This window comes from Mangifera indica, chromosome 11 (assembly GCF_011075055.1).
Source record: "Mangifera indica cultivar Alphonso chromosome 11, CATAS_Mindica_2.1, whole genome shotgun sequence".
Taxonomy (NCBI): Eukaryota; Viridiplantae; Streptophyta; class Magnoliopsida; order Sapindales; family Anacardiaceae; genus Mangifera; species Mangifera indica.
The window spans coordinates 3,713,220-3,737,683 of NC_058147.1; the positions used below are offsets into that span (position 1 = coordinate 3,713,220).

Below are 24,464 nucleotides of genomic sequence, written 5' to 3' on the forward strand. Positions count from 1 at the left end.
GATTATTTTTTAAATTTTAAATTATTACAAATATATTTTGATATCTATTATATATATATATATGTATATTTTAGCAAAGATAAGTGAGGAAATTGTGGGGGCATTTTTCCGTGGGGATGAGAATTAAGGTGACTCCTGTCTGGCCGTGGCTATCTCTATCCGTATAAGACAAAGACAAAATTGTAGATGGTGAGTGAAGGAGCCAATTAGGCGTTAATTCCGCAATGATTAGATTAATCTATGTAGCTAATATCTCGACTAAAACTAAACTTGAAGCTGACTACATAATATGGTTTGACCATGACAGCTGGAAACTGTACCAGGACAAGAAGGTAAATTGATGTTAGATTCCATTATTCGTTGTGTTCCTCATAAGCCAAAGTAAAAAAGAAAAAGATTGCTGCAGGGATTAAGTAATTAAAAAAGAGAAACGCTGGTTAAACAAATGATGAAAATGTACTATGCTTCACAATTACAGTAGCTTTGATGAGTTGTACAACTACACTTGTCAAAATGAAGAAAAGAAAGCATTGAACATAACATGGGGCATCTTTGTTTGGTGGGGACAAATATAACCCACAGATTGAGTGTAGATGGGAGATTTGGTAGGGCAAAAGAGATGAGTAGTGGGTGCTCATAGAGAGTGATGGAGCTTAGGTACAGCATAATGAATATTATTCTCAAAAGAAATGAAGGGTGGGTTCATTGTCACTGAGAAAAATGAGTGTGTAACAGCAAAGAGAGGTCTGTTAGAATAGTTGGCAAATGTGTCAGTAAAAAAAATTAATAAATAAAGTGTTATGTTAAAGGAGCAAGCAAGCTTGGGGTTCAAGAGAAGAACCTCTCCAAGTTCTTGTAAGTTAAACTATTAAAAAAAAGGATAAAAAGAGAGAGAGAGATGTATATGATAATCAAAAAATTACTAGGAGTAAAGTAATATAAGAAAAGAGATTAGGTTCTGTAATAATTTAACAAACAAGGGCAGTTGGTAGTAGTTAGTTTTGTCTTTTAAAATCATACATGTCATCTCTTAGCTTGGGCAGGTAAGCAAAGACTCTCTTTCTCACTCTTACTCTCATTTGAGTTTGTTTTATGTGCTTTCTCTTTGAGCTCTTAATGTTTTCATGTGATCTGTAAAATTTGGAATTTGATGCTGTCTTTGTTGTTTTCCGAGTTCTCCATTACTGAATTTCGTTTTTCTGTCTAATTTAAGCAAAAAATTGACACTATTTGAGGTTCTGTCGAACCACCCACTTCAGGGCCTGTGAAATGAAACTCTTTCCATTTCAGTATTTGCATTATTTAAGTAGAATTTAACACTTTTTAGCCTTTTTTAGGTACCTATGTGAGAATACCTCAAAGGGTTTCTCGAACTCTTTTTTATGGTTCTTGGAAGTTGTTGGGACTTGATTCAAAACTTGAAAAACTATCCTTTCCTTTTTCCTCATTAGACTGCTCAAATCACTTCCTTCATTTTGATATCAATTGCTCAAATCTAGAGTTAATCCTCCTCAATTGAGTTTCAGCTGAAGAGATTCGAAGCCTACATTTATCAATCAAATACATTGGGTGTTTAACTAAGTGGAGAATGTGAAAAATTATCTGTCATATATGCAAAAGAGAAAAAGGGAATCTGCTTTTTTGGTTAGCCTAGTGAGCTGTTAATCAGTTAAGCTATAGTTTGTCTATGTCTACTTTATGCTCTGAAAGGTTCACTTTCTTGTCTGTGTGAAGCATTTCCTTTTTAACATTCATATCAGAGTGGACTTGATCTAGAGTTTTTGAAAGATGAAGTAAGCTGGTACTCGCTAGATATTATGCCTGACAGATTTGATTTCTCTTTTACATTGTGTCTGTCGGAAGCTGCTATAAGGGGTTTCTTTAACTTTAACATCCTATCAGTCCTATAAAGCTGCCAAGGTTATTTGTTGCTTGTCTAGTCGTGCAAGATATCACCATCTAATTTTGGCCAAACCCCACTTTGCCTTTAGTTTCATATATCAGCTGCTTGCTTCTGTTTGATATCTAAATTTCAGTCCTCTTCTGGGAGAGCTTTTAGTAGGGGTTTTGTTTCAGTAATAGATAATTCTCTTCCTTTGGGAATAAGTTTTGAGGCGAAAATATGGATGGTGGTGATAATGATGATTCGGGATTTCATAATAGAAATGGGAGTGTCATGAATTGTCTACCTTCAGGGATGAATACAAACTCATTGCCTCTGAAGGTTTCGGGAATGTCAATGAACTCAGTGTCCATGTATAAGTCTTCAAGTGGAGCAGACCATTTCTTTGGTTCTGGTTGGGATCCATATGTTTCATTGAGTCAGGGTGAAAACTTTGGAGTTTCTTCACTGGTTTCTCATTGTGAATTTGCTACTTCTCCTTACCCTGTTGGATTGGAAAACCAGGGACTTAGTAGCACTTCCAACTTAGCTCAGTACCCATCTGATCCAAGTTTTGTTGAGGTTGTGCCAAAGATTCCGAGCATTGGAAGTGGCAACTTCTCAGAAATGGCTAATTCCTTTGGCTTACATGAGACTGCACGTATTGCTAATACTGGGTGTCCAGCAAATTATACTCCAAATAAGGAGAATGGCAATGAAAGAACTTCGACAAATGTGGCACAATCTTTTCAGGACTGTCAAATCTTAGAAGAGGTAGCCATAAGACCTTCAACCGATGGAAAGACAAGAAAACGAGCATCTGAGTCAAGTTCTCCTTCCAATCCCAATAAGGTACCCTGGCTTACCTAATTGTCTTATCAGTAAAAGTTGAAGATTTGGATTCTGATGATTTTATTTTGTAATCCTTTAACTGCTTTGGTATTCTTTGTAGAATGCCAATGAAAAGTGTCTAAAGGATCCCTCTGGAGAGAGTTATGGTATTGTGAAAGAACAAGATGAGAAGAAACCAAAAATTGAACAAAACACAGGTGCAAATTCACGTGATAAACAAGCTGCTAAACAAGCTAAAGACAGTTCTAATAGTGTAGAGGCTCCGAAAGAATACATTCATGTGAGAGCCAAAAGGGGCCAGGCTACTAATAGTCACAGCCTTGCAGAGAGGGTAAATTCTAGTATTAACAAACTCAGATTTAATCAAACGTTTTGGTTTATCTCTAGGCTGAACCAATTGACATGCTTGCAGGTGAGAAGGGAAAAGATTAGTGAGCGGATGAGATTGCTTCAAGAACTTGTTCCTGGATGCAATAAGGTATAAAGCCATGATTGTTAATCAACTTCAACAGTCATTTCCCTAATTTTTATTTCATCAACCAATTGGATTTTCTATTCTTCTGTCTTGTTTTAGATCACTGGCAAGGCAGTCATGCTTGATGAAATTATTAATTATGTGCAGTCACTGCAACAGCAGGTTGAGGTATGTTTATTTAGTCAATATTTCTTCTATTAATTAAATCAGAATAAACTGTGTTCATTGTTTCTTGGAATGCTTGTGATTGTGCTTGAACTGTTGGCTTAAGATTTTGAGTTGAATAAATCATATCTCTTCACACCAAAGATAAGGAATATATTTAGAAGAAATAGTTGCCACATCGGCCATTTATAGTTTCTAAATTGTTGTTGGATCTCTTTGATGTTTATCTTTCCATGTCAGATCCTTATGGGACTCTGACTTGCTGACAACAGTAACCTGTTCATGGTGCTCTTGCTAAATGGGTGGAATTAACATGAGCTCGTCTTTAGGGACGCTACTTTACTATGATAGCAAAGTAGATGAAACTCCGGGACTAAAAAATGATATTTTCATGCATTTATTGCTTCATTGTATTAACTGAGTGTTCCTGCTGTAATTGTTCAAGTTTTGCTTGTCCTAAGTAATTGACAAAGTTTATACTTGCTTTTCTGTTACAGTTTCTGTCAATGAAACTTGCCACTGTCAACCCTGAATTAAACATTGATATAGAAAGGATTCTATCCAAAGATGTAAGTAAAAAGGTCCTAATTTTGCTCAAAATGTGAAATTGATCTGATTTCTGTTAATAATCTTTGAATTGTTTAGTTACTAGATGAATTCTAAGTTATCTTCTGTATAGATTCTCCATTCACATAGCAGGGGAGCAGCTAGTCTCGGATTTAGTTCTGGAATGAACTCCTCTCAACCTAACTCACATGGAATTTTCCAAGGAACCATGCCAAGTATCCCTACTGCTAATCCTCAATTTCCTCCCTTACATCAGGTAAATAAATGGGTTTTTAATTTTTATATCAAAGTTGGCTCATATTTCAAATTCACAATTTCCTCCTATGTATCAGAATATTAACACAGTATATTCTTTTATACATACAGACTATGTTAGACCCTGAGCTCCAGAGTCTTTTCCAAATGGGGTTCGATTCTGGTTCAGCTGCTGATGGCTTGGGCCCACATGGTAATGGGGCAAGTAACTAACAAAGTTGATGTTTAATTTTTTGTTACCATTCTCATATCTTGAAAGTCTTTGTTTTGAGCAGGGCGGTTGAAATCAGAGCTCTGATAAATTGGAAGTATGGAGGGGCTTAAGGTCCTGCTAACAGAGAATCCAAAAGTTTGAAGTTGACTGCACATTTTAACTCGTTTAGAAAAGAGAAAAGATATAGAAAAAGAAAGAAACAGTTGTATAGGTTCTCAGCTCCTTACTGTTTGCACTTCGAACTTTTAGCAGAAGAAAACAACTTGGTAGAATCAGAAAGACAACAAAATGTTTTCATTTGGTCTTGTAGATTTGAGGAAGGTAGTGTGTGTGAAGTTCCTTCCCTTATCATGATTGTTTGTCGCAAACTATTCTTAAAAAAGAAAAAAGATGTCTTGCAGATTGAAGTGGAAATTTGTATGATTGAAATGATGTTTCAGTTTATCTGCATATATTCCTAGGCAAAGATTAGTTCCATTTTACTGCAGTAAAATTGTTGATTTGCACTTCTATAATCAGTTTCTAAAAATTGAAAGCTCTGTTAAAATTTTCATCTTAGGACGTAAAGTCTTTTCGACGTTCCATTGATTAGGGTGATTACTGATTAATGTTAGCTGAAGCTGATTAATGAACTTGAAAGCAGACTGGTTGGCCAAAGCTTCATCAGTCATTAATAAAGAGGAAGATAGTTTAAGAATTAAATGGGTTTGTTGTCCCTAATAATAACAAAATTAATAAAGTATTAAAATTTTCAAAGAAAAATGTCACTATAAACCTTTATCATGTTTATAAGATTTTAATTTATCTAATATATTGAAAAAAAAGTCTCACTCAAATTAGATTGGATAATGTCTAACACCAAATATAAAGCAAACTTTGCTGTATACGGAAATATTTATTTAAATTAAACTTTACTCACCAGTGCCTTTAGGCTTGGCAGTAAAAGTAAAACCGACCCAAAAATTACAGCGGCAAATAAATAAGACTAGGTACAAACTAGCATACAACCAACGGACAAGTAAATATTGAACTAAGATGCAGAGATCGATTTCGCAATTTTTAACATGTATGTAATTTAATTTTCATCTAAAGGTTATACCAACAACCTAAAGATGGCAGAATTTTACACAACCCCCGCCCCAACCCCCTCAACTTGGAAAAGAAAAAAGTCAGGCAAATTACGGTATATCTCTTGTATTTCCAGCACAAGTTAATTGTCGAAGTGTGTTTTCATTTTTTGTGGACCAGAGGAGCTTCTGTAATATGCAGGAACAGTGGCAGGGAAGAACATTTGCCTTACACCTTCTGCTCTTATAATAGGAAAGATAATTCCAGATGCACCCTGGAAAGAGATATTTAGAATTTGAAATAATCAGAAATAAATTACCAAAAAAAAGGCGACAATAAATTTTAATAAAAAAAAGGAAGACTAAAACTACACACTGAAATTATTCTGGCTCCGATCCAAATGCGATGTGGGGAAGGAAATGGCAGTAACAAGCGACCAACAGCATAAATTGCAACCGCGAAAAAATGAAAAACCAAGCTCAGTGGACGAGGATTTAGACCGGAGAGCAGAGAGACTGGTCCTGATGAGTATATACCTCCAAGACTTAGATAGTTAAAGCAAGCCTCACGCATTTCCTTCCTTGCTTCATCAGGGGAAGCACAAAACACCTTGTACAAGGCACCAGCCAATGTATTGATAGTTGATGCAACTGGCTGTAAATTCAAACATAACAGATACCTAAGTTTAAATTTCACACAGAATGTTATGGTTGTGCCAAAGAATGAACAGAGAAGTTTGCCTACCTGTATTTAATAATTATCAAAGATAACAGAAATTTCATCAGAATAATTTTCCTCAGTTTGATAACCAGCGAGAATGCTAGTATAAGATGGAAAAGCATATAAGAAAACTGGAATAACAGAAAGACAACATACCTTACGCAAGGTGTAAAAGGATTCAAGGTAATTGCAAAGTGCTGATCCATCATTCAGATCACGTAAAGGCTTGAGAAGATCACACAGGACAACAATATCAGACAGAGCAACAGTCATTCCTCCCCCTGTTAAGGGATGGCGCATGTTGAATGCATCCCCCATCAAAAGGGCCCCGGGAGTAGGGTGGGGGGCAGCTGGCATGCTCCTATTTGGCATTGTCTTGATGTTTCCTTTGTCCACAGCTGCCACAAAGGATTTGTAGATCTCAGGGGGAACCTGCAACAGACAACACAGTTACTCAAGGCCCATTAATCATATAACAGATGTGAAATACAAAGTTTAAGTGAAAGGTGAAGAAAACATGCTGTGGAAAATAAAGATCCACAAGAAGTGAATAAAAAAATGTAACAAAATATTATACCTGAGGAGCCACCACCGTTTTCAAATAGTTTGCCATTTCACCACTTGAAATGGAAGGAACCTTCTGCCCAGGTATATCAACCAGACAACGAACTTCGTTGCTACTGATAGGATAGAACAAAATGGGGGAAGGGTCCGCCAATATAACATGCCCATGGTTTGCATATGGAAGTTTGCAATCTTCTAGGACCAAACCGACAAAACATGATGGCACATCGATCTGAAATTTTTTTTAATAAAAGATTCTAGACATTATTTGGTTTTCTCAAAAAGAGATAGATGAGAGTTTTCAGTATTGCAAACAAGAAGGAATATATATAGTAATTATTTAGTTCATTGTTAGTGACAGTTAAGGGAGTGATCAAAGGCAATCTCACCTTAGGGTTGCAAAGGGAGCGACGCAAGTTCGAAAAGCAGCCATCGCAGACAATTGTTAGAGGAGCATAAGCTGTCAATTCTTGGCTATCTTTAGTCTTGTACCGCACGCCTTTAACAGTCCCTTTTTCTTCAACCAGTGAAGTTACTGTTCCTTGCTCCATTCGCACACTGTTAAAAAAGTATAAATCTCAATGAAAATACATGTAAAAGAGGTATAAGACATACTTTGACATGATCACCCACTTAACAAATTGTTACATCAGTTATCCATTTTCTTAAGTGTTTATGCAATCAGAGAATACACATGGAATGGCTGCATTCACTAAAGATCTATCACTGTATGGTTAGTACTGTCATGATAAAAGATCTGCTATTTGTGAGTGTGAGTGCGAGAGTGGCAATGGTTTCAAACTAAAGTGCAGCACTAAATGAGCTGTCCAGTTGGGCAGACAGTTAATACAATTATTTCCTGAGAAACATGCAAAGCATTTTCAGATGTAATTAAACTGTCAGAGAACAGTGGTCATTCTCAGAACAGCAACAAATTGTGGATATAGATAACCTAATGAACCAACATTCAATGAACATCTAAATCAAAGATAGAACATACTTTGGAAAGGATGCAGCTTTCTCCCTCAACCTCTGTATGAAACGTCCATTGTGAAAGCTTCTACCTGCAACATCTGAGTGAAACTTTTCTAATGGATATGATATTTGAGTATTTCTTCCATCCTTGAAAATAGCATAACCAAAAATTCGTTGAGCATCAATTTCCTCCAAACAATCTGTGCCAGAAAATATGCATAGTTCATTAACAAGCAATTTGTACTATATTTGAAGGTTAAGTAAAATGATAAAATATATCATTTCTGTAATGTCAATTACTGCTGTTAAACACAAACTAGTATCAGAAATACTTTTCCCGCATTAAGGAAAAGTTTCAATGTCACTCGCCTTGAAGTCCTAATTCAATTAATTTGAGGTAGCCCCCTGGTTGTAGCAATTCACCAACAATTCGGTCAGGTTCCGAAAAATCTCTTTCAATCACATGCACTCTTCGTCCATCCTGCGTTTTTTTTTTTAAAAAAAAAAAGACTATAAAACATGATAATACACAAATACAGCAGATCTTCCATAATCAATCGAAATTACTGGACAAATGACTAGCTATTAGATAATATTATGTATTGGATCCATCAGAAAGCATGAAGACAATTTAATCCCTAAACAATTGACCATAAGATGTGATACAAGTGGTCATGCATGATAATTAAGTGTGCCCTTAACAAATGAATATGATGTAATCAAGGTGATAGAACAGTTGTTAGCAGTGGTATTGCTGCTTTAAATAAGTGTGCATCAATTCACAATATAAACAAAATTTAATCATCACGCATACAATGACTTGCATCAAAGAAAGAAGTCACTGCTGAACATAAAACAGGTCAATTTTGCCCATACCCCCATTTTAGAGAAGTGAGGGAATATTGTGGTTGTTGAGTCCATATGCGTTAGCACTTCATTACAATTAAAAGGGTGATACAAAAGGATACGAGGAAGTTAGGCCTCATCTCATAAACAACGAAAAAGCAAGCAAATAAAAAAATCCCATGAACATAGAAGGTTGTGTATCACAAGAAATCCTAACTGTTTTCAGCGATAGACAGCAGATTCTCTTCATTATCACCGATGACCAAAATGTCTAAGATTAAAGGTTTTAAAAAAGAGAGAGATCTTACACTCAGAAAATGTCACAAGCTTAAGTCCTACGCGAGCATTGTTTGTGATTTAGAAAAAAAGCATAAGATGTAAAATCATAAAAATTTTAAGCTTACGTCTATGTTAGACATGTTTAAAATGAACTACTTGGAAAGAGAAAAAAAAAAAAAAAGTAAAACCGCAAAGGTTGTCGATACATACATAAACATACATGCATATATATACATACATAAATTTTACATACATACATACATATATACACACACACGTGTGTGCGTGTGTGTATATATATATATATATATATATATGTCACTCTAAGATGTGATAAACGAGTAGGATGTCACGCATGTAATATTTACTATATATGACATAATCCGTCATGAAATCTAAATAAAATAAACCATCATCTTAGGGCCATGTCAGTTTTGTATGTTTTCTATGACATGATGATGATTACATACTCGATAAGCTTCATGAATTAAAATTATAATTCAATTATAAATAAAAAAAATTTGTTCTATTCCGAGTTAGATAAAGTTTTTAGAGTTTAAAACAATTTAAGCGCGCATGGTTTTTTCATGATCCGCCAGAAAATTCTGAAGTTCCGAAAAAAAAAAAAACGAAAAGAGAAAAATCCACCATTTGATTGATGAGAAAATGGAGGAAGATAGGTTAGATAAAGAATGATAAATAACCTTGCCAAGAGTACTAGCCAGGGCGCCGCCAGCAACGCCGGCACCGACTATGATGACGTCAACATCGGTAAAATGATCGGATCGGCATTCTTCGTTAACGGTAGAGGTGCTCTTTATGCAATGATTACTGGTATCCAACGCGTCTCTCCTATTTTTCATAACAAAATGGTATAAAGCGAAGAGCCCCAAGTTATAAAAGGCGATCAGGCCCAGCGCCGACCCGAAGATGAGTCCCCACGTGTACTGATCCGCCATTTCACAGAGAATGAAAAATCCTCAAGGACAGATGAGAGTAACAGAGACAGCCAAAAGGAGGAGGATGAGTGTATCTAGTCTTGGCTTGTGAAATTAGTTTCGTCGTCAGCTTCACTGGTTAATGCTTTGTTTTTTTTGTTTTTGCAGAGCACGAGAAGGATGTGGCAAGAGAAGCTTTTTTAAACGCATATTGGCTGGGGTCCACAACTTACCAGTCATCCCAGCTCACTGCTCTTCGTGTAATTTTGAACTTTGAGCTGCCACTCGGTTAAATTAGCCACCCTTCGCCTATTTCCATATATTCATCGAATTGTAATTATTATTGTTTAGGCGGCAGCTAGGATGCTTTCATAAATGATGATATTGACAACCATGGCTTTGTATGGAAAATAGAAACCAATATATAGATAATAGAAATAAATTTTTTTATATATCAATTACTAGTTAGGTTCAATTCTGATTTATTTAAAAATCATTTTTTATAATTAAATCGTTCTGCACATGATTAATTCGTTCAAATTGCTTCATAGGATCAAATATAAAATGGGGGGCTGGCTAGTCAACATAAAAATTGTTTTTTCTTCAAATATTCATTATAAGAACTTGAATTATATATACTATCAAATTAATCGATTTGTCCATCAATCAACTAATAACCACCGATTGAATCAAATTTCTTTTTTTTATATTAATATCTAATTTGATTTTAAAAATATTAATTTAAAAATAATATTATATATTTTTAATATATAATTATTTATATTATTTTATTTTTAATTTAAAATTATTTAATAAAAAATATATTTATATATTAAAAATAAATAAACATAATTTTTTCATTAAATTAATGGACTATCGATACAAAAGTCAGCTGATGATGGGCCTGATTTGACATGGCAATAAAAATTGCTCCCAATAAGAAAAAGTAAATGGTGTTGGTTGATTTGCCATCATGCCAATTCCCCAACGTAACGAAAGTGACCTCCTTTCTTTAATGTTTTCACCAGCTTTTCATGGTTGCTTGAGTGGGGTTGGTTTTGTTTCGTGAAGGAAATTCCAAACCTTCATATTCTTGACAAAGTCTTCGAGTAAGTTAGTTAACATTCCCGCGAGGGACTTGTCAATTCTCTAATATCTCCAACCACCCAATATAGGTGGCAGGAGACTGATGCATATTAATATAAGGGGTCCTACATGATACGTAATATACAAATAACTAAAGTTCTTGTTTTTATATTTATATTAGGGGTGATAAAATTAATAAAAAAAACTGAGAAACCCAATTGAAATGGATGAAAATTAATTACTTTGTTCACGGGTTTCAGTTTTGGTTCATATTTTTTAATTTTGATTTTTAACTTAAAAATATGATCTAAAAATTATAGTTCATGTCAAAGGAACACCCGATCTAAAAATGTTGATTCTAAAGATTGAAGCAAAATTGAATGTTTGGTATATCATTTTATGATGTGTTAATTTGTTAACAAATACATTTTGAAAGAAAAATTTTAACGTTTTTGGAACAAAATTTAACAAAAAAAAAGTTGTAGGTTAATTGGTGGTTTGTATGAAATTTGTGAAGTTTTTAGTGATTAATTTGCCAATTTGTTTACTATTAAGAAAATATAAGTGTTTTTGGTTGCCTAAGATGCAAATGCATGGAATTGTCGTAATTTTCTTTTTGTTCAAGCTATCGATTTGAAATTCAACAATTTATGTTTTTTTTTTTCTAATTCGACTATTTCCCATCCAACATCCACGAGATTTAAAAAACTCAAAATGTCACCTATGAACCAATTGAGGTTAAAATTTTCTGTTATACGTAAGGATAAAATTACTATTTTATTAATTATATTAAAAAAATATAAAATTTATTACATTTTCTATTTTAAGTTTTAAAAACTAATAATTTCATTTTTAGCTAATGTTTTTAAACTTTGAAAACTCATATTTCCTCCCCCCTCCCCCTCTAAACCTACGGTTTTTTTTCTCCCTTCTGACCATCATCTTTGGAGTCGATAACCTCCTTTCTCTGCTCTAAAACATTGACATGCGTCTCCCTTCTCTAGATCTCTTCATTGGAGATGAAGCGATTTACTTTAGATCTTTTCTTCTTCGACAAAGAGATCTAAAGAGAGAAGATCTTAGTGTCTTATCGTACGCCGGTCAACGTTTTAGGATGAAGAGAAGAGATTGTCGACATTGGAGATGATGACGAGAGAAATAAAGGAAAAAAAACCTTAGGTTTGGAGGAGAGAATTATGACTTTTAAACAAATATAAAATTGTTAGTTTTTAAAACTTAATGGATAAATATAATAAATTTTATATTTTTTTAATATTATTAATAAAACGACAAATTTATCTCAACTTCTAATATAAAATTTTAACAATGGTTGGCCGATGAGTGAAATTTTAAATTTTTTTAAACTCTATGAATATAACTTCAACAACGCATCAAAAGTTAGGTGGGAATAAGTCCTTTGGCTAAAAAAAGCTGATAACATATCTTGCCCCATTTAAAGTTTAAACCCTCTAATTACTAAAATAATTGTTCATAAATCAATACAATAAAGATAATCTGTTTACCGAATTTAAAATTGGGTAATGATGTTGAGATATTGCCAATAAAGCATAAGGTAGATGGGGGTTAGGTTTAGTTTAAGATTTGGAAGGATACGGATGTGAACAAAAATCTTTTTATTTAGAGTTGTTGATTATATTGGTGTAATGTTAGAATTGTTAATTATTGTTTTAGGGCCAAAAGTAAATTATTTTAATAATATCCCTAGAATTTATCGATAACAAATTCAAACTTAATTGCGTACAAGCTTTTATTTGAATTCGGTTTAATTTAGAAAAATAAATTTTAAATCTGATAAGTTTAGAATGAGTCAAACTCAAACGTTAAACTTACGCTTGATATAATATTGTAAGATTTATTAATTTTAAATTTATTAATCATTAATTTAAAAATAATGAGGTAGAGTTAGAAGTGTTAAAGAAGTCAAGTCGACTTATGACTTGCCTCAACTCAACCCCTAAATTTTTAGCCCAAGCACATGTTGGCTCGGTACAAGGAAAAAGGGTTGTATCTGGTTTACAAGTTTAGCGAGCCATGAGATATATTAAAATTTTAATTAAATATTAATAAAAATTAAAAAATTATAATTTAATAAATCATCCAAAAAAACACATAGGTCATCTCGCTAAGGGTTTATGAGAGTTTTCCCTTAGAGTTTTGAGTCATACCCCAAGTTATGAGTTTTTATACGATCAATATGATATGAAGACTCATCAAGTGGTGAGTCTCAATCTGACTAACTCATTAACACATGGACTTATTAAACTGCATCAAAATCAACTCAATACTGCTTGATAGACCCATTGTCATTTTTAATCAGGGTAATTGTTAAGAACAATATTATATATATATATTTTTTTGTATATAAATACATATACATACAGATTTGACATCATAATAATGAGGGTTACTTATAAATAAGTTTTTTTTTTTAGTTTTTTATATTTCCTTTAATTTATTGTTGGAGAGTATAAATTTAAAAAAAAATTCAAAGTTAATTTTTTGCCCCAACTCTAATCATAATAATTTTGAATTCAAGCTTGAATCATGATTATTTCGAATTTATTAGAATCAAGTTATGAATTGAGCCAAACTCCCCTCAAATCCTTATAATAAATAAGTTCGTGTGTTATTGATGTACGTGAAATTTGAATTTGAGGCCGCGTTTGTTGAATTTCAGGTCTTCTTGGACGAGTCTTAGTGAAATCTGCTTCTCAAAGGGCATTCAAATCACTTCCTGATTAAGCCAAAGCAGTTTTTGAGCTAACTGTTTTGAGAGGCGAGCGTGTCCGGCCACCGCTTCCGCCATTTGGGCTGCTTATGTGCCTGTTATGGCGCCGTTTATGTCTGATGAGGTATATTTTATTGTTTTCATTTATTTTTAAAAGAAAAAAAAAATAATATATGGTTAGTTTGTTTTCTTGCTCAATTATTAGAAAAGCTATGGAGGCATATCTTGGCAACTGCAAAAAACTATTCACTGAAGCGGTACTTGTTGTTTGCTGATAAATTGCAGGCCAAAGGAGTATTTCCCACTCAAGTTTGAATGTGTTTTCTAAATTAAACTTACAGAATTTAAAAAACTCCAAATCTTACTCATAAATCAATTGTAATTAAAATTTTTTAGTTGAGGTTTGGATAAAATGGTTATTTTATTAATAATATTAAAAAATATATAAAATTTATTATATTTTCACTTCAAAATTTAAAAAACTAACTACTTTAACCTTACTTAAAGTTTTTTAATTTTGAAAAGTCATATTCTTCTCCTACCCAAAACCTAGAGTTTTATTCTTTACCCCTCCGACCACCATTTTGGAACCACTCATCAATTGTATTAGATTTTGTTAAATCTGGATGAGTCGATAGCTCTAGATGAATTGTCTGGCGCTGTTGATGCATCTAGACGAATCGTCTAGATGATGATTCATCTGGGTTTGATGAAATCTTGTGATGTCGAGGAGTGGATTCGACTGGAGAGTTAAAGAGACAGAGCCAACAATAGTTTAAGGTGGAGAAGAAAAGTCATTGGTGTAGAAAATGGTGGTCAGAGAGGTGAAAAAAATATCTTAGGTTTGGTGTAGAGAAAATGTGACTTTTTAAAATTAAAAAACTTTAAGTATGATAAAATTATTAGTTTTTAAAACTTAGGGTATGTTGTGTTGACATTAAAAATTGGGTGGGAAATAGTTCTTCTGCCTAAATTACAGGCAAAAGATATGGTCAATGACATTTTTGGACTTTCTTTCGCATCGTGCCATAATTGCTCACCTAACGTTGTTTGAAAGCAATTGGGGTGAAGGCGCTGTAGGGATATCTACAAGTGACTTCATTTCATCTCATTTGTCTGATTGGGTTGTGTGTTCCATCATATTTAGAATTTTCAAAATTGTAGCTTTCATGGTTATTCAAAGCAACCAAGCCAAGAAATTTCCTTTTTGTTAAAATATGATGGAATATTATTTGGTTGAATTGTGAAGGAACAGTAGTGTCTATGGTGTTTGACATTACATGAACCCTTAATTATGCCTTTGCTCTTGTAGGAATAATCCAATTTGTAGGGAAAAAAATGTGATGAACATTGGGCAAATCCCTATAAAAGGCCACTAATATTGCCCATGTTAGGGTGACTTTCTGATGCAAAATTTTTGTATCTAAACTTAAATCTTTGATTGTAATTTGTGAGCTTATTCAGATGAGTAATACTTTGTGTACAAACACTTTTTTACTAATATATACAAATAAAATGATGTATCATTATATGATTAAGTGATTATAAACTATAGATAAAATATATAATTAATTCTTCCAATCACATGAGAATACGTCAACTTGTTTATATATGTTGGTAAGAGAATATATATAAAGTGTTACTTGTAATTGGGTTAGTTTGCCTTTTTTCTTCTGTGAACACTTTTGTTTGAACTTGATGGGCTATCTTATAAAATCCAGTATCATTTAAAAAAGATCCAACAGTGAATTCCCGAGTGTCTTATCCACTAGCATTTTATGTATAACAGATGCTTAATTTGATATGTTTTGTCAAATGTGTTCAGGCATCTTTACTTTATACCATGTCAAAATCTTTAGCTTTGAGCCAAATCTCTTAATTGTCTTTGTAAATGGGACAGACACTGGACACTCTGTTCTGTATTAATAAGGTCGGGGGTATTTATATTTGTGTTGAATAAGGTGATGAAAACCTGTGATATTCTTATGGCCATGCTTGATTGCTTTACTTGGTTCTGATTGCCTAAATTAACAAATGGGCTGGGTGAATCTATGAGATTCTTCCGAATAGAAGATATAAACAATGTGTCAGATGGCATGTTCTAAATCAGTGTTTTACCTGTAAAAGAAAGCGTATGAGATGATACAATGTAGGCAATTGATTTTTATAATATGGTTTCTGGTAGATAACATCTGAGAATATATCAGATATTGAAATGCATTCACTTGTTATCTTGTTACCAGTTGATCAGAAGGTAACAATTCTCTAATTCTGTTACTTACATTGTTTTCACTATCTTCAGCTTAAGAACAAAGCCCAGCAATTTAATTTGTTTCATTTTTTGGGTTTCCAGACACACAATCTGCTATGAATATTTTTATAACTTAGCGCATAAAAGATTGCATTGATGACAAGGTTTTAAGTCCAATTATGTATAGAAACAAATTGTCATTAATGGCTTTCGCTTGAGGACATCAAGGAATATGAATTGAAGTGTTAAGCTGATGGAAGCCTCATTTCCAGAGTTTATTTTCGCAGGCCCAAAACAAAAATCCAGAAGGGCAGCCCACAAGATGATCCAGCTGGAAGTATCATGAGATGCAAGGCTGATGAGGATATTCTGGAAAATTCAGATGAAATGCTGGCAGTGGAGAAAGTGCAACAAGTGGCTGGAAGTGTCCCTGGTCATTTGGAAGGAAATGGGTTAGTGGGAAAGAGGCCAACGTGTGCAGAAGATTGAGCAAGAAATTAGGCAGCCATGAGGAAAGTGGAATAGAAAGGCTACCTATAAATACAAGTATGAAGAGAAGAGACGAGGTGAAGAAGACTTTCCAGAGTTGATTAAATTCCTAGGAGTTCTTTGTAACTTAATTGCTTTAGTGTTATGTTGCTATGTCCTTTTATTTGTTGTTGTTCTGTTGTTTTGATCCATTGGATTGTTCTTGCATTGGTTGATTTAATTTCTATAATCAGACATTAAGTATTGAATTACAATTGGTTTGTTGAATTTACATTTTGAAAGTTGTGGATCTTATTTTGACTCTTTTCTTGTGAGAGATCTGCTATCTTGAGTACTCTGGAAATCTATCTAGAGGCATTCTTCTGCTGGAATTCTCTGTTCTACAAGTCTGAATTTTCTATTCTAAAGGTCTGCAACATAAGCTAATGAATTGATAGGGTTTTCATCTAACTTCTCTCTGGGGTGTTTGGGTTGTGAATCCAGTTTGTTTATAAGAGGTGGTTTGCATGTCATTCTGTGATGTAATTGTGTCATTTTGGAGGGGTAATGCTGCTGAAAATCAGTAATATGCCCAACTGAATGAATTGATATATCCTTGGGAGGTTATATCTCCTATAATTCTGCTAAAACTTTTGCAGGGTTTAGCAGCTCAGAATTCACTTGGTAATCATGCCCTCCATGTTAGTCCATATCCTATATTAATGGACTCAGATGATTGATGATTGGAAATTTATATTGTGTCGGCCATATGGTTAAAGAACTTGCGATTATTGCTTTTGGCTGTGGCCAAGGAATGGTACAACTAGTTGAAGGTTTTAGTAGTTTCCCATATGAATTATAGTGTGGAATATCAATTTTGTTTCAGGAATTAGTTTATGAAGGAACTCCTCACACCATCAGATGTTGAAAAGTTTCTTAGGAGTTATGCCATAGGGATTGCAAGCCTGTGATAGCAAACTGATTGTTCTAGCAAGCAACTTCCCAAACACCACACAAATAGGCAAAAAGAAATGGAAAATTAAATTAATTTCCCTAAATACATATGTTTAAAGGAAAATGCGCCATATCAAGGACTTCAACAAAAATATGATTATTTCAAAGACTGAACTGAAAATGCCCCATTTTTTTAAACTATCAAAAATACTGTCTTACTACTTTTATATAAACTCTAACCTTCATACGTTTTTCACACTATTTAAATTTTCAGTTTCACTTAATATTTGAAATTGTGGGTTCATTCAAAAGGAAGAAAATTCATATTTCTAAATTCAAATTGAAAAAAATTAATTTATGATAAGAAAAAAATTATAATTATATCACTTACATAATAAAAACGAGGACAATTTTCAAGATAAGTGTATTATTTAGAAAAATGGACATAAAATTTGAAATCTATATATTCAAAAATTCTAAAATGGATTTCAATTTTGAAATATATGTGTTCAAAAACCCTAAAATTAAAAAAAAAATTGACCCAAAAATAGAATATATCACTCTGCCCCCAATCTCCACCATGCAAAATTCTGTGGTGGGAAACTTTTAAAAACAACAGTTTGCCCCCCACTTTATGAATTTGCATGGTGGGAAAACTTTGAAAATTTTGAAACACCTCACCATCTCCACAGCTTCATTATGCAAATTCACCAGGTGAATAGTGATTTCGCATGGTGACACCTGCTGATTACACAAGGTGAATTTCACTGTCCAAACTTTATTTTTTTAATTTGATTTCATCATAAATCAACTTTATACCTATTTTAAGACAAAAACCTAAAAAATTAATCCAAAATAACACTGAATCAAACCATTTCATCAAATCTTTCAATTAAAAACTCTAGCCCCAAAACACTCAAAAATCACATCCGATTACTTAAATCTTCGTACTAAAATGTATAAAATATGATAAGGATTGATTAAATAACCTTTTGGACCATTTTGGTGGGCTAAAAATGAGCGAAATCTATCAAAAATTACCGCGGCAAGTCAACAGGTGCTAGGTTTGTGTGACTTCCGTGGGTTGCATTTGGGTTTGCGTGGATTTGGAGAAATTTCCAAATTTCATTTCATTTTTACTAAAGGGATAGTTTGGTCTTTTCACATTGAAAGGGCATTTTCGCTTAATATTGATAAAATTGGACATATTTACATTTTAGGTATTTAATTTAATTTCCCAAAGAAAATGGAGAAGAATCTTAGCATTGCAAAATGCTTTTATTAATCCAATTCTCAACTCAACATTGTTCACAGATTTATTAGAGAATGCAGGTAGCAATAACCGCAAATGGAAATCAGAAAAGGAAAGCGAGGCTGGCATCAGAATAGGAAAAGTGACAAAGAGGCTGACAAGTGGGGTGCTAGACCTCGAAATTACTTGAACTCAATTCCTACTTTGCTTCTGTCTTTCCCCACAATTTACAGTTGTGTTCTACTCCATCAAAGTGCTGAGTGTTGACCATTCTCCACGTGTAGGACTTCTGATGTAAGAGCAATTGAATGTGCCAACTCAGCAGAAGAGAAAGTTCCTATAGCAGTCTGTCTCTCTGCACCCCTATTTTACTATTTCTATGTTCCAGGGCGGGGCAGGCAGGGTAGTCTAATTCACTAAAGTCGTTAGTATTAGTAGGGTACCCGTGGTGGTAGCCTCCGTGTTTGTTAGCTCCAAGCTAAGCTAATAGGGCAATTATGGACTTCGCCGCTAGTTAAACTAGTTGGCATCCCAGGCAAAAAAAAAAAAAGGCAAAAATCAATTTAAATAAGAGTTCAACATGTGATCGACTACCGATAAGTTTAGACAAAAACATCTCACACTCAACCTATCTACAAGATTTTTCGGCACCTAACCAACCCACCAAAAATACAAGACATGAACCCATGACTTTCTTTTATGTTTGTTTATTTTTCTATTCTTGTTTTCGTTTCACTTTATGTACAATGGCAATGCAAACATTGCTTGATTTAGGTTGTGCCAAAAAGTTAATGTCATGACTTTAGTTGAGACCCGAAAATGTCAAAAAATTACAAAAAGTTAATCTTATGATAGTAACATTTTGATGTAACAAAAACTTGCAATATCATTATGAACCTTAAAAATAAAATTGTGTCTAAAAACTCAATGTCGGGACATTAAAATTTTAGTAATGCAACACAATTTGAAATTAGATGAAAAATTTTAGGATTTTTGAATGATGATGCGTTATTGAACCACATAAAGAAAGCCGTTTCATGCAGCAACATTTATGAATATACCCTAAACACACATCTCTCTCAAATCTCAAACCCACTTCAATCTCTCTCAAAGCTCTCACAAATTAAGTGACCAAGTAAAAATAGGCACTAAAACATTCAATTTGAGTCAAATTTTGTTAGGATTTTAAAGTAGATTCAATACTGTTCATCAATCAAATCCTATGGTTTCCAGTTGGGGATTTTTTCAATTGCAACCAAATTTCTCAATTGAAGGAGAAATTACAACCTACCAATAAGCAATTCCTCGTCCTAGGTATATTGAATTAATTATTTTCATAGAATATTGGTCAAATCGATTAATTAAGGAAGATTGGAGACTTATAAATTAAGCTATGGTTGGCTAATTTCCATTGAATTAGCGATTGCATTTGGTGTATAGAAGTAAATTAGAATTAGAAAATAACTGAAATTCAAAGTATTTTATTGATTGAATCGATTGATGCTTTGAATTGGGAATATAGTTGGAGTTTGAATCGATTGTTGTGTGTTGTGTGAAATGGATAGTATTGAGTAGTGAATTGTTTGCGTGTTGTGAATTTGGAAGTGTTCGTAAACTAGTTGCTTTGTTTGTGGAATTGGGAGTGTGTGGGTTTGCACTCTTTGTAATTGAGTTTGGGAATTTGCATTGAGTGAAGGTGTTCTGATTGTAAGATTGTTGTGTTGTACATTGTGGTGCAACGAGTTAATTGTGGAGGTGTGTGAGATTAAGAGTTTAATTGTGGACTTTGATTGTGTGAAGTTGGCGTTTTACTGTGTTGATTAACATTGTTAAGAAAAGAGAGGGGAGAGGCCCGAGAGGTATCTAAGAACATAGGGAAGATTGTAGCATCAAGCATTGCAGATGCTCTGTTTCTGAGTGGGGCGGCAAATGAACGATTTGAAGAAGCTGCCAAAAAGAAGATTTTGTGGAAGAGAGAGAGAGAAATTTATTGAGTGCAATGCCCAGGTAGTTCACTTTTCCTTCAATCTTTAATTTCTTCAGATTTTCTCCCAAGTGTTGTTGATCAAATAACATGTTTTGTTTTTGGTTGCTTCCAACTTTTGAGCATGCTGTTACTTTTATACAACAAGGCTTATCTTGTCATCATGAACGACGATAAGCGGAAGCTAGAATGCAAACTGCTTAGGAAAGAACTGGAGGTGACCAAGGAGAGGTTTGCGACAAGAGAGTAGAGCTATAAGCCGAAAATCAAGGCTCTGCAACTCGAGCTTTCTTTGAAAGAGAATATAGATTGTGGAGGAGGGAGTTGGCAAGTTGGAGCTCAAGGCAATAAAGGTTGGCAAGCTTATTGAATGTGGAAAAAAGCAAGCCGAGAACCAAATGGGGTTGGCCAAGCAATTCTAGACCCACCTTGTAATGGCTGGCCACTGTGTGGGAACTTGAGTCCTGGATAGTGTTGTTGGGGTAGAATTGTGTTCCTGTTGGCAGAGATGGAAGGTAGTAGCGTTAGGATCTTGCAAACCTCGTAGCAACTAGCCACTGGGTGAAGACCTAGGTTTCTAATAGTGTTGTCCAGGCAATAGTGTCTTTGCAAGTGGAGACGAGAGGCAGCAACTTTGGAACCTTGCAGCCGTGTAGTAGTTGGTCGTTGGGTGGGAACTTGGAACCTTGCTGGTGTTGTTGGGGCAACATTGTCCATTCATTGGATCAAGACGTTGATGAAATTGGTTAGACCTCCAATGATATCATTCAATCATATATTTTTACTAAACACTATTAAGTATAACTTAATCGATACAATAAGTTAGTTACTAATAATGAAGATGAGATGTTCTTAAAAAAGAACATTATCATTTACTTAAATAACCCTATTATTTAGAATTTTTTTTGAGTTTATTTCACGATGAGCCATGGGAAAAGTGTTTCATTAAAGATTGAAAAAAGATAAGTGATTATTGAAAATTGAAAAGAGCATTTTGAGGGCACTTCTTGCATTAAAATACTGACAGTAAAAATTATATTAACAAAACGTGCGTAAAATTATATATTTGATCTTATGCACGCAATGATAAATATATTAGAATGTTTAAAGTGATTCAACTTATAAATCATAAGCTTATATCATTTATTGTTATATTATTAACCTATTCTATGAAAATTTTGATAAAAGTAATGATATAATATACAAATACATCATCTCTTTCCTTCTGTATATATGGTATATACAGTACCAAAAGAAGAGACAATTGTGTAAACCAAATATTAACAAATATATGGAAATTCATGTACATAGAATCTAGATTTCTATGAAAATTCATTCATTGGATTGTTCAAATTTTGTGTATAAATAATGTCTAGTTATTGTATACTACTCAAACAACTAATTTTTTTTTTTTTTTATGTTCTCCTGCATTTTTTTTGCGGAGAAGTCTCACAACTGAAAACACACATGAATAACAAATTTTGAGGCCAAACTATGTCGTATATCTTAAGTTTTAATAATTATTTATCATTTCCACCATTCAAGTGCTGATCGAATATATTATTTTTCAACTTGGAGCCAAATGGAGCTTGTCAAAATTCGCATCTCCAAGTACAACAATATTTGAGCAATCCCAGCGCATAACAAACATCAATTTGTCAATGTTTTATAATTTGACCTCATTAATTAGTCTGTCCAATTTAATTGACTTTCGTGGTGTACTAGTATTTAAATCTAGGCCAAAAAACTTATTCCGACATAAGATTTAACGTATTTTCAATTTTTTTTATTAATTTTAAAATTTTAAATATTTCTCTGTATCGAAAAATCATTAGAGAAAGAGAAAGAACTGATAAAGGGTTGTCAATACAATAGAGTGAATAACCTGAAAGAACAATCATAAAAAAAAAAAAAATAAATTTTTTTGGATGTAAATATAATGTTTTAAATTTAATGGATGAGAGAATGAATACACAGAGATGCTATTTGCCTCAAATTAAGGTTGCCAGTCTTAGCTGGTTAAGTTGGGATCCAAACAAATAAATAAACACACTTAAAAAATGTCTCCGTTTTTTATATAGGTTTGGTGAAGAAGTAAACCGTGTGTGCACTACGATTGAACTTGGACATTCAACAAAGTCTTAAGAGAATAGTAAACATGGGCACGTTTTCCATTTATCAGTGGCTCATAATAAAAAACCCAACTAATGAACATAGAATTAAAAAGCAAGACCAACGGATTCACATTAATAAACACTAGTAATTGTGGCATCGTCATTGAGCTCACCCAAACACGATCCCTAATCATTGTACAAATAATCAATGAAGCCGTTCACTTGGTAGTTTTTAGACCAATGTCGTTTAGGCATATCTAATGGGGTAAGGTCTTAAATATTTTTGTAACTTTATATTATAAATTTTAAGATTTTGTTAATCTTTATACAAATAGATATTATCCATATTAATGACTCATGAGTGAAAAAAATAAATTTTTATCTATCATAGATGATATTTTAAAAATGCATCAGGTGAGAAATAGTCCTTCTCCCTTAAAAAAATTCCTAAGCTACTCCACTCGGCTTCCTTTTCAAATGGTTTGTTGTGGGACGTATCCAGTGGACTTTTTGGTGATATTTGTGTTCACATTTGATTTTTTTGTTAATTTGATTTTGACCTCTCAATGCGAAGGATTATTATTTCTTATTATATTAATGGGGTCCCAGAAAGCGTAAAAAGAGTCATGAGGTGGCAGAGTTGCGGGGATTGCGCAAAAATACCTGGAGGCACGACATGCACCGCCGGCGAAAGGTGGGTCCTGGCCAGCCTGTATGTCCTTACTTGACCGTGGACCTCCGCGTTGCCACGTGTTATTCTCTTCCTTTTTATTATTACTTTCAGTTTCTATTTATCACGTGCGGGTTTTGATCTTCACCAATCACTACACGTCGTTCAGATCGACGGTCTATCTGACACCGACGAGGAATCCAGAAGTATATACTATATAATGTCAGTCGAAGTCGATTTCCAAATTTGTCCCTTATCCTTTTCAGAAACTGTGCCCCTGGTTTAAGTTTTTGAATTTTGAAACTAGTGTAGTTGATCATGATTCACGTGACGACAACCAAAAATTTTCATTACGAGAGTTTGTTAATGTACAACTACTCCAGCACATAGAATACGGTGCGTCCGATGGGTAAAATGGACAAGCCATGATCATAACAGGCTTAACGGCAGTACCACCGTTTGCCTTCTCTAAAACATGAAATTCCAAAATTACCCCTAGTGTCGGTGGCAACCTAAATGAGCTTTAACATCAGTAATTGAGGGGCATGTCTGCACAGACCGTGTTATGTTTTTATTTATAGATAAAATTACGTGTAACTAAAAATAGGATGAAATTAAACATTAAGATAACACGTCACTCAATAAAATCATATATTTAATTTTTTATATATAATTTAAATATATAAATAATATATTATCATATAATTAGATAATTTTAAATTATAAATAAAATAATATTTATTTATATTATGACACATTATTATATATCTAAATTATATATAAAAATATATACATATAATGTTACTTTTCATCATTATATAGGTAAGTGATTTTGGTTTAAAATAAAATAATATATTATTAAACTACATATATTTATTTTGAATACACAAATAGATACATATTTGATATATATTATTATATGATTTTAAATTAAAAATAAAATATTACTAATTACATGATAACACATATAAATATATATTTATTTATATTCTTAAAATAAATATTCATAATAATGCTTAATAATTAATATATATATATATATATATATATATATATATATATATATATATATATATAATTTGATATGTATATTTAGGTTTTTATAATATTGTTTTTTTGTCATGTATTTTATGATA

General features: G+C 33.2%; 2 protein-coding genes across 4 annotated transcripts; one reads left to right on the forward strand and one right to left on the reverse strand.

Moving 5' to 3' along the window:
- Positions 1-638: 638 nt before the first annotated feature.
- On the forward strand, positions 639-4,824 carry LOC123228688 (transcription factor bHLH74-like). The gene is made up of 8 exons (XM_044654161.1): positions 639-2,734; positions 2,835-3,065; positions 3,147-3,212; positions 3,309-3,377; positions 3,872-3,943; positions 4,054-4,197; positions 4,308-4,389; positions 4,472-4,824. Exons 1-8 carry the CDS (start codon positions 2,123-2,125, stop codon positions 4,492-4,494), a joined length of 1,299 nt encoding a protein of 432 aa, XP_044510096.1. The 5' UTR covers positions 639-2,122; the 3' UTR covers positions 4,495-4,824.
- Positions 4,825-5,275: 451 nt separating this feature from the next.
- On the reverse strand, positions 5,276-10,092 carry LOC123228678 (squalene monooxygenase SE2-like). 3 transcript variants are annotated; one of them, XM_044654139.1, is made up of 8 exons: positions 9,567-10,092; positions 8,107-8,218; positions 7,763-7,937; positions 7,152-7,320; positions 6,776-6,994; positions 6,355-6,630; positions 5,854-6,132; positions 5,276-5,752 (listed from the first exon to the last, which is right to left on the reverse strand). In XM_044654139.1, the coding sequence occupies exons 1-8, from the start codon at positions 9,819-9,821 to the stop codon at positions 5,621-5,623; spliced, it is 1,617 nt and encodes a 538-aa protein (XP_044510074.1). In that variant the 5' UTR covers positions 9,822-10,092; the 3' UTR covers positions 5,276-5,620. The 3 variants fall into 3 exon arrangements, with proteins under 3 accessions (XP_044510074.1, XP_044510076.1, XP_044510075.1); XM_044654141.1 differs by lacking the exon at positions 9,567-10,092 and adding an exon at positions 8,801-8,848; XM_044654140.1 differs by lacking the exon at positions 9,567-10,092 and adding an exon at positions 8,614-8,634.
- Positions 10,093-24,464: the final 14,372 nt, after the last annotated feature.

Excerpts from the sequence above, each read along its gene's own strand:
- LOC123228688 (XM_044654161.1), top strand. The coding sequence starts at position 2,123 with ATGGATGGTGGTGATAATGATGATTCGGGATTTCATAATAGAAATGGG. Across the intron at positions 2,735-2,834 it reads CTCCTTCCAATCCCAATAAG|AATGCCAATGAAAAGTGTCT; the intron begins GTACCCTGGCTT and ends TATTCTTTGTAG. Across the intron at positions 4,198-4,307 it reads AATTTCCTCCCTTACATCAG|ACTATGTTAGACCCTGAGCT; the intron begins GTAAATAAATGG and ends TTATACATACAG.
- LOC123228678 (XM_044654139.1), bottom strand. The coding sequence starts at position 9,821 with ATGGCGGATCAGTACACGTGGGGACTCATCTTCGGGTCGGCGCTGGGC. Across the intron at positions 6,133-6,354 it reads CCTTTTACACCTTGCGTAAG|CCAGTTGCATCAACTATCAA; the intron begins GTATGTTGTCTT and ends TTGAATTTACAG. Across the intron at positions 5,753-5,853 it reads TCGGAGCCAGAATAATTTCA|GGTGCATCTGGAATTATCTT; the intron begins GTGTGTAGTTTT and ends ATCTCTTTCCAG.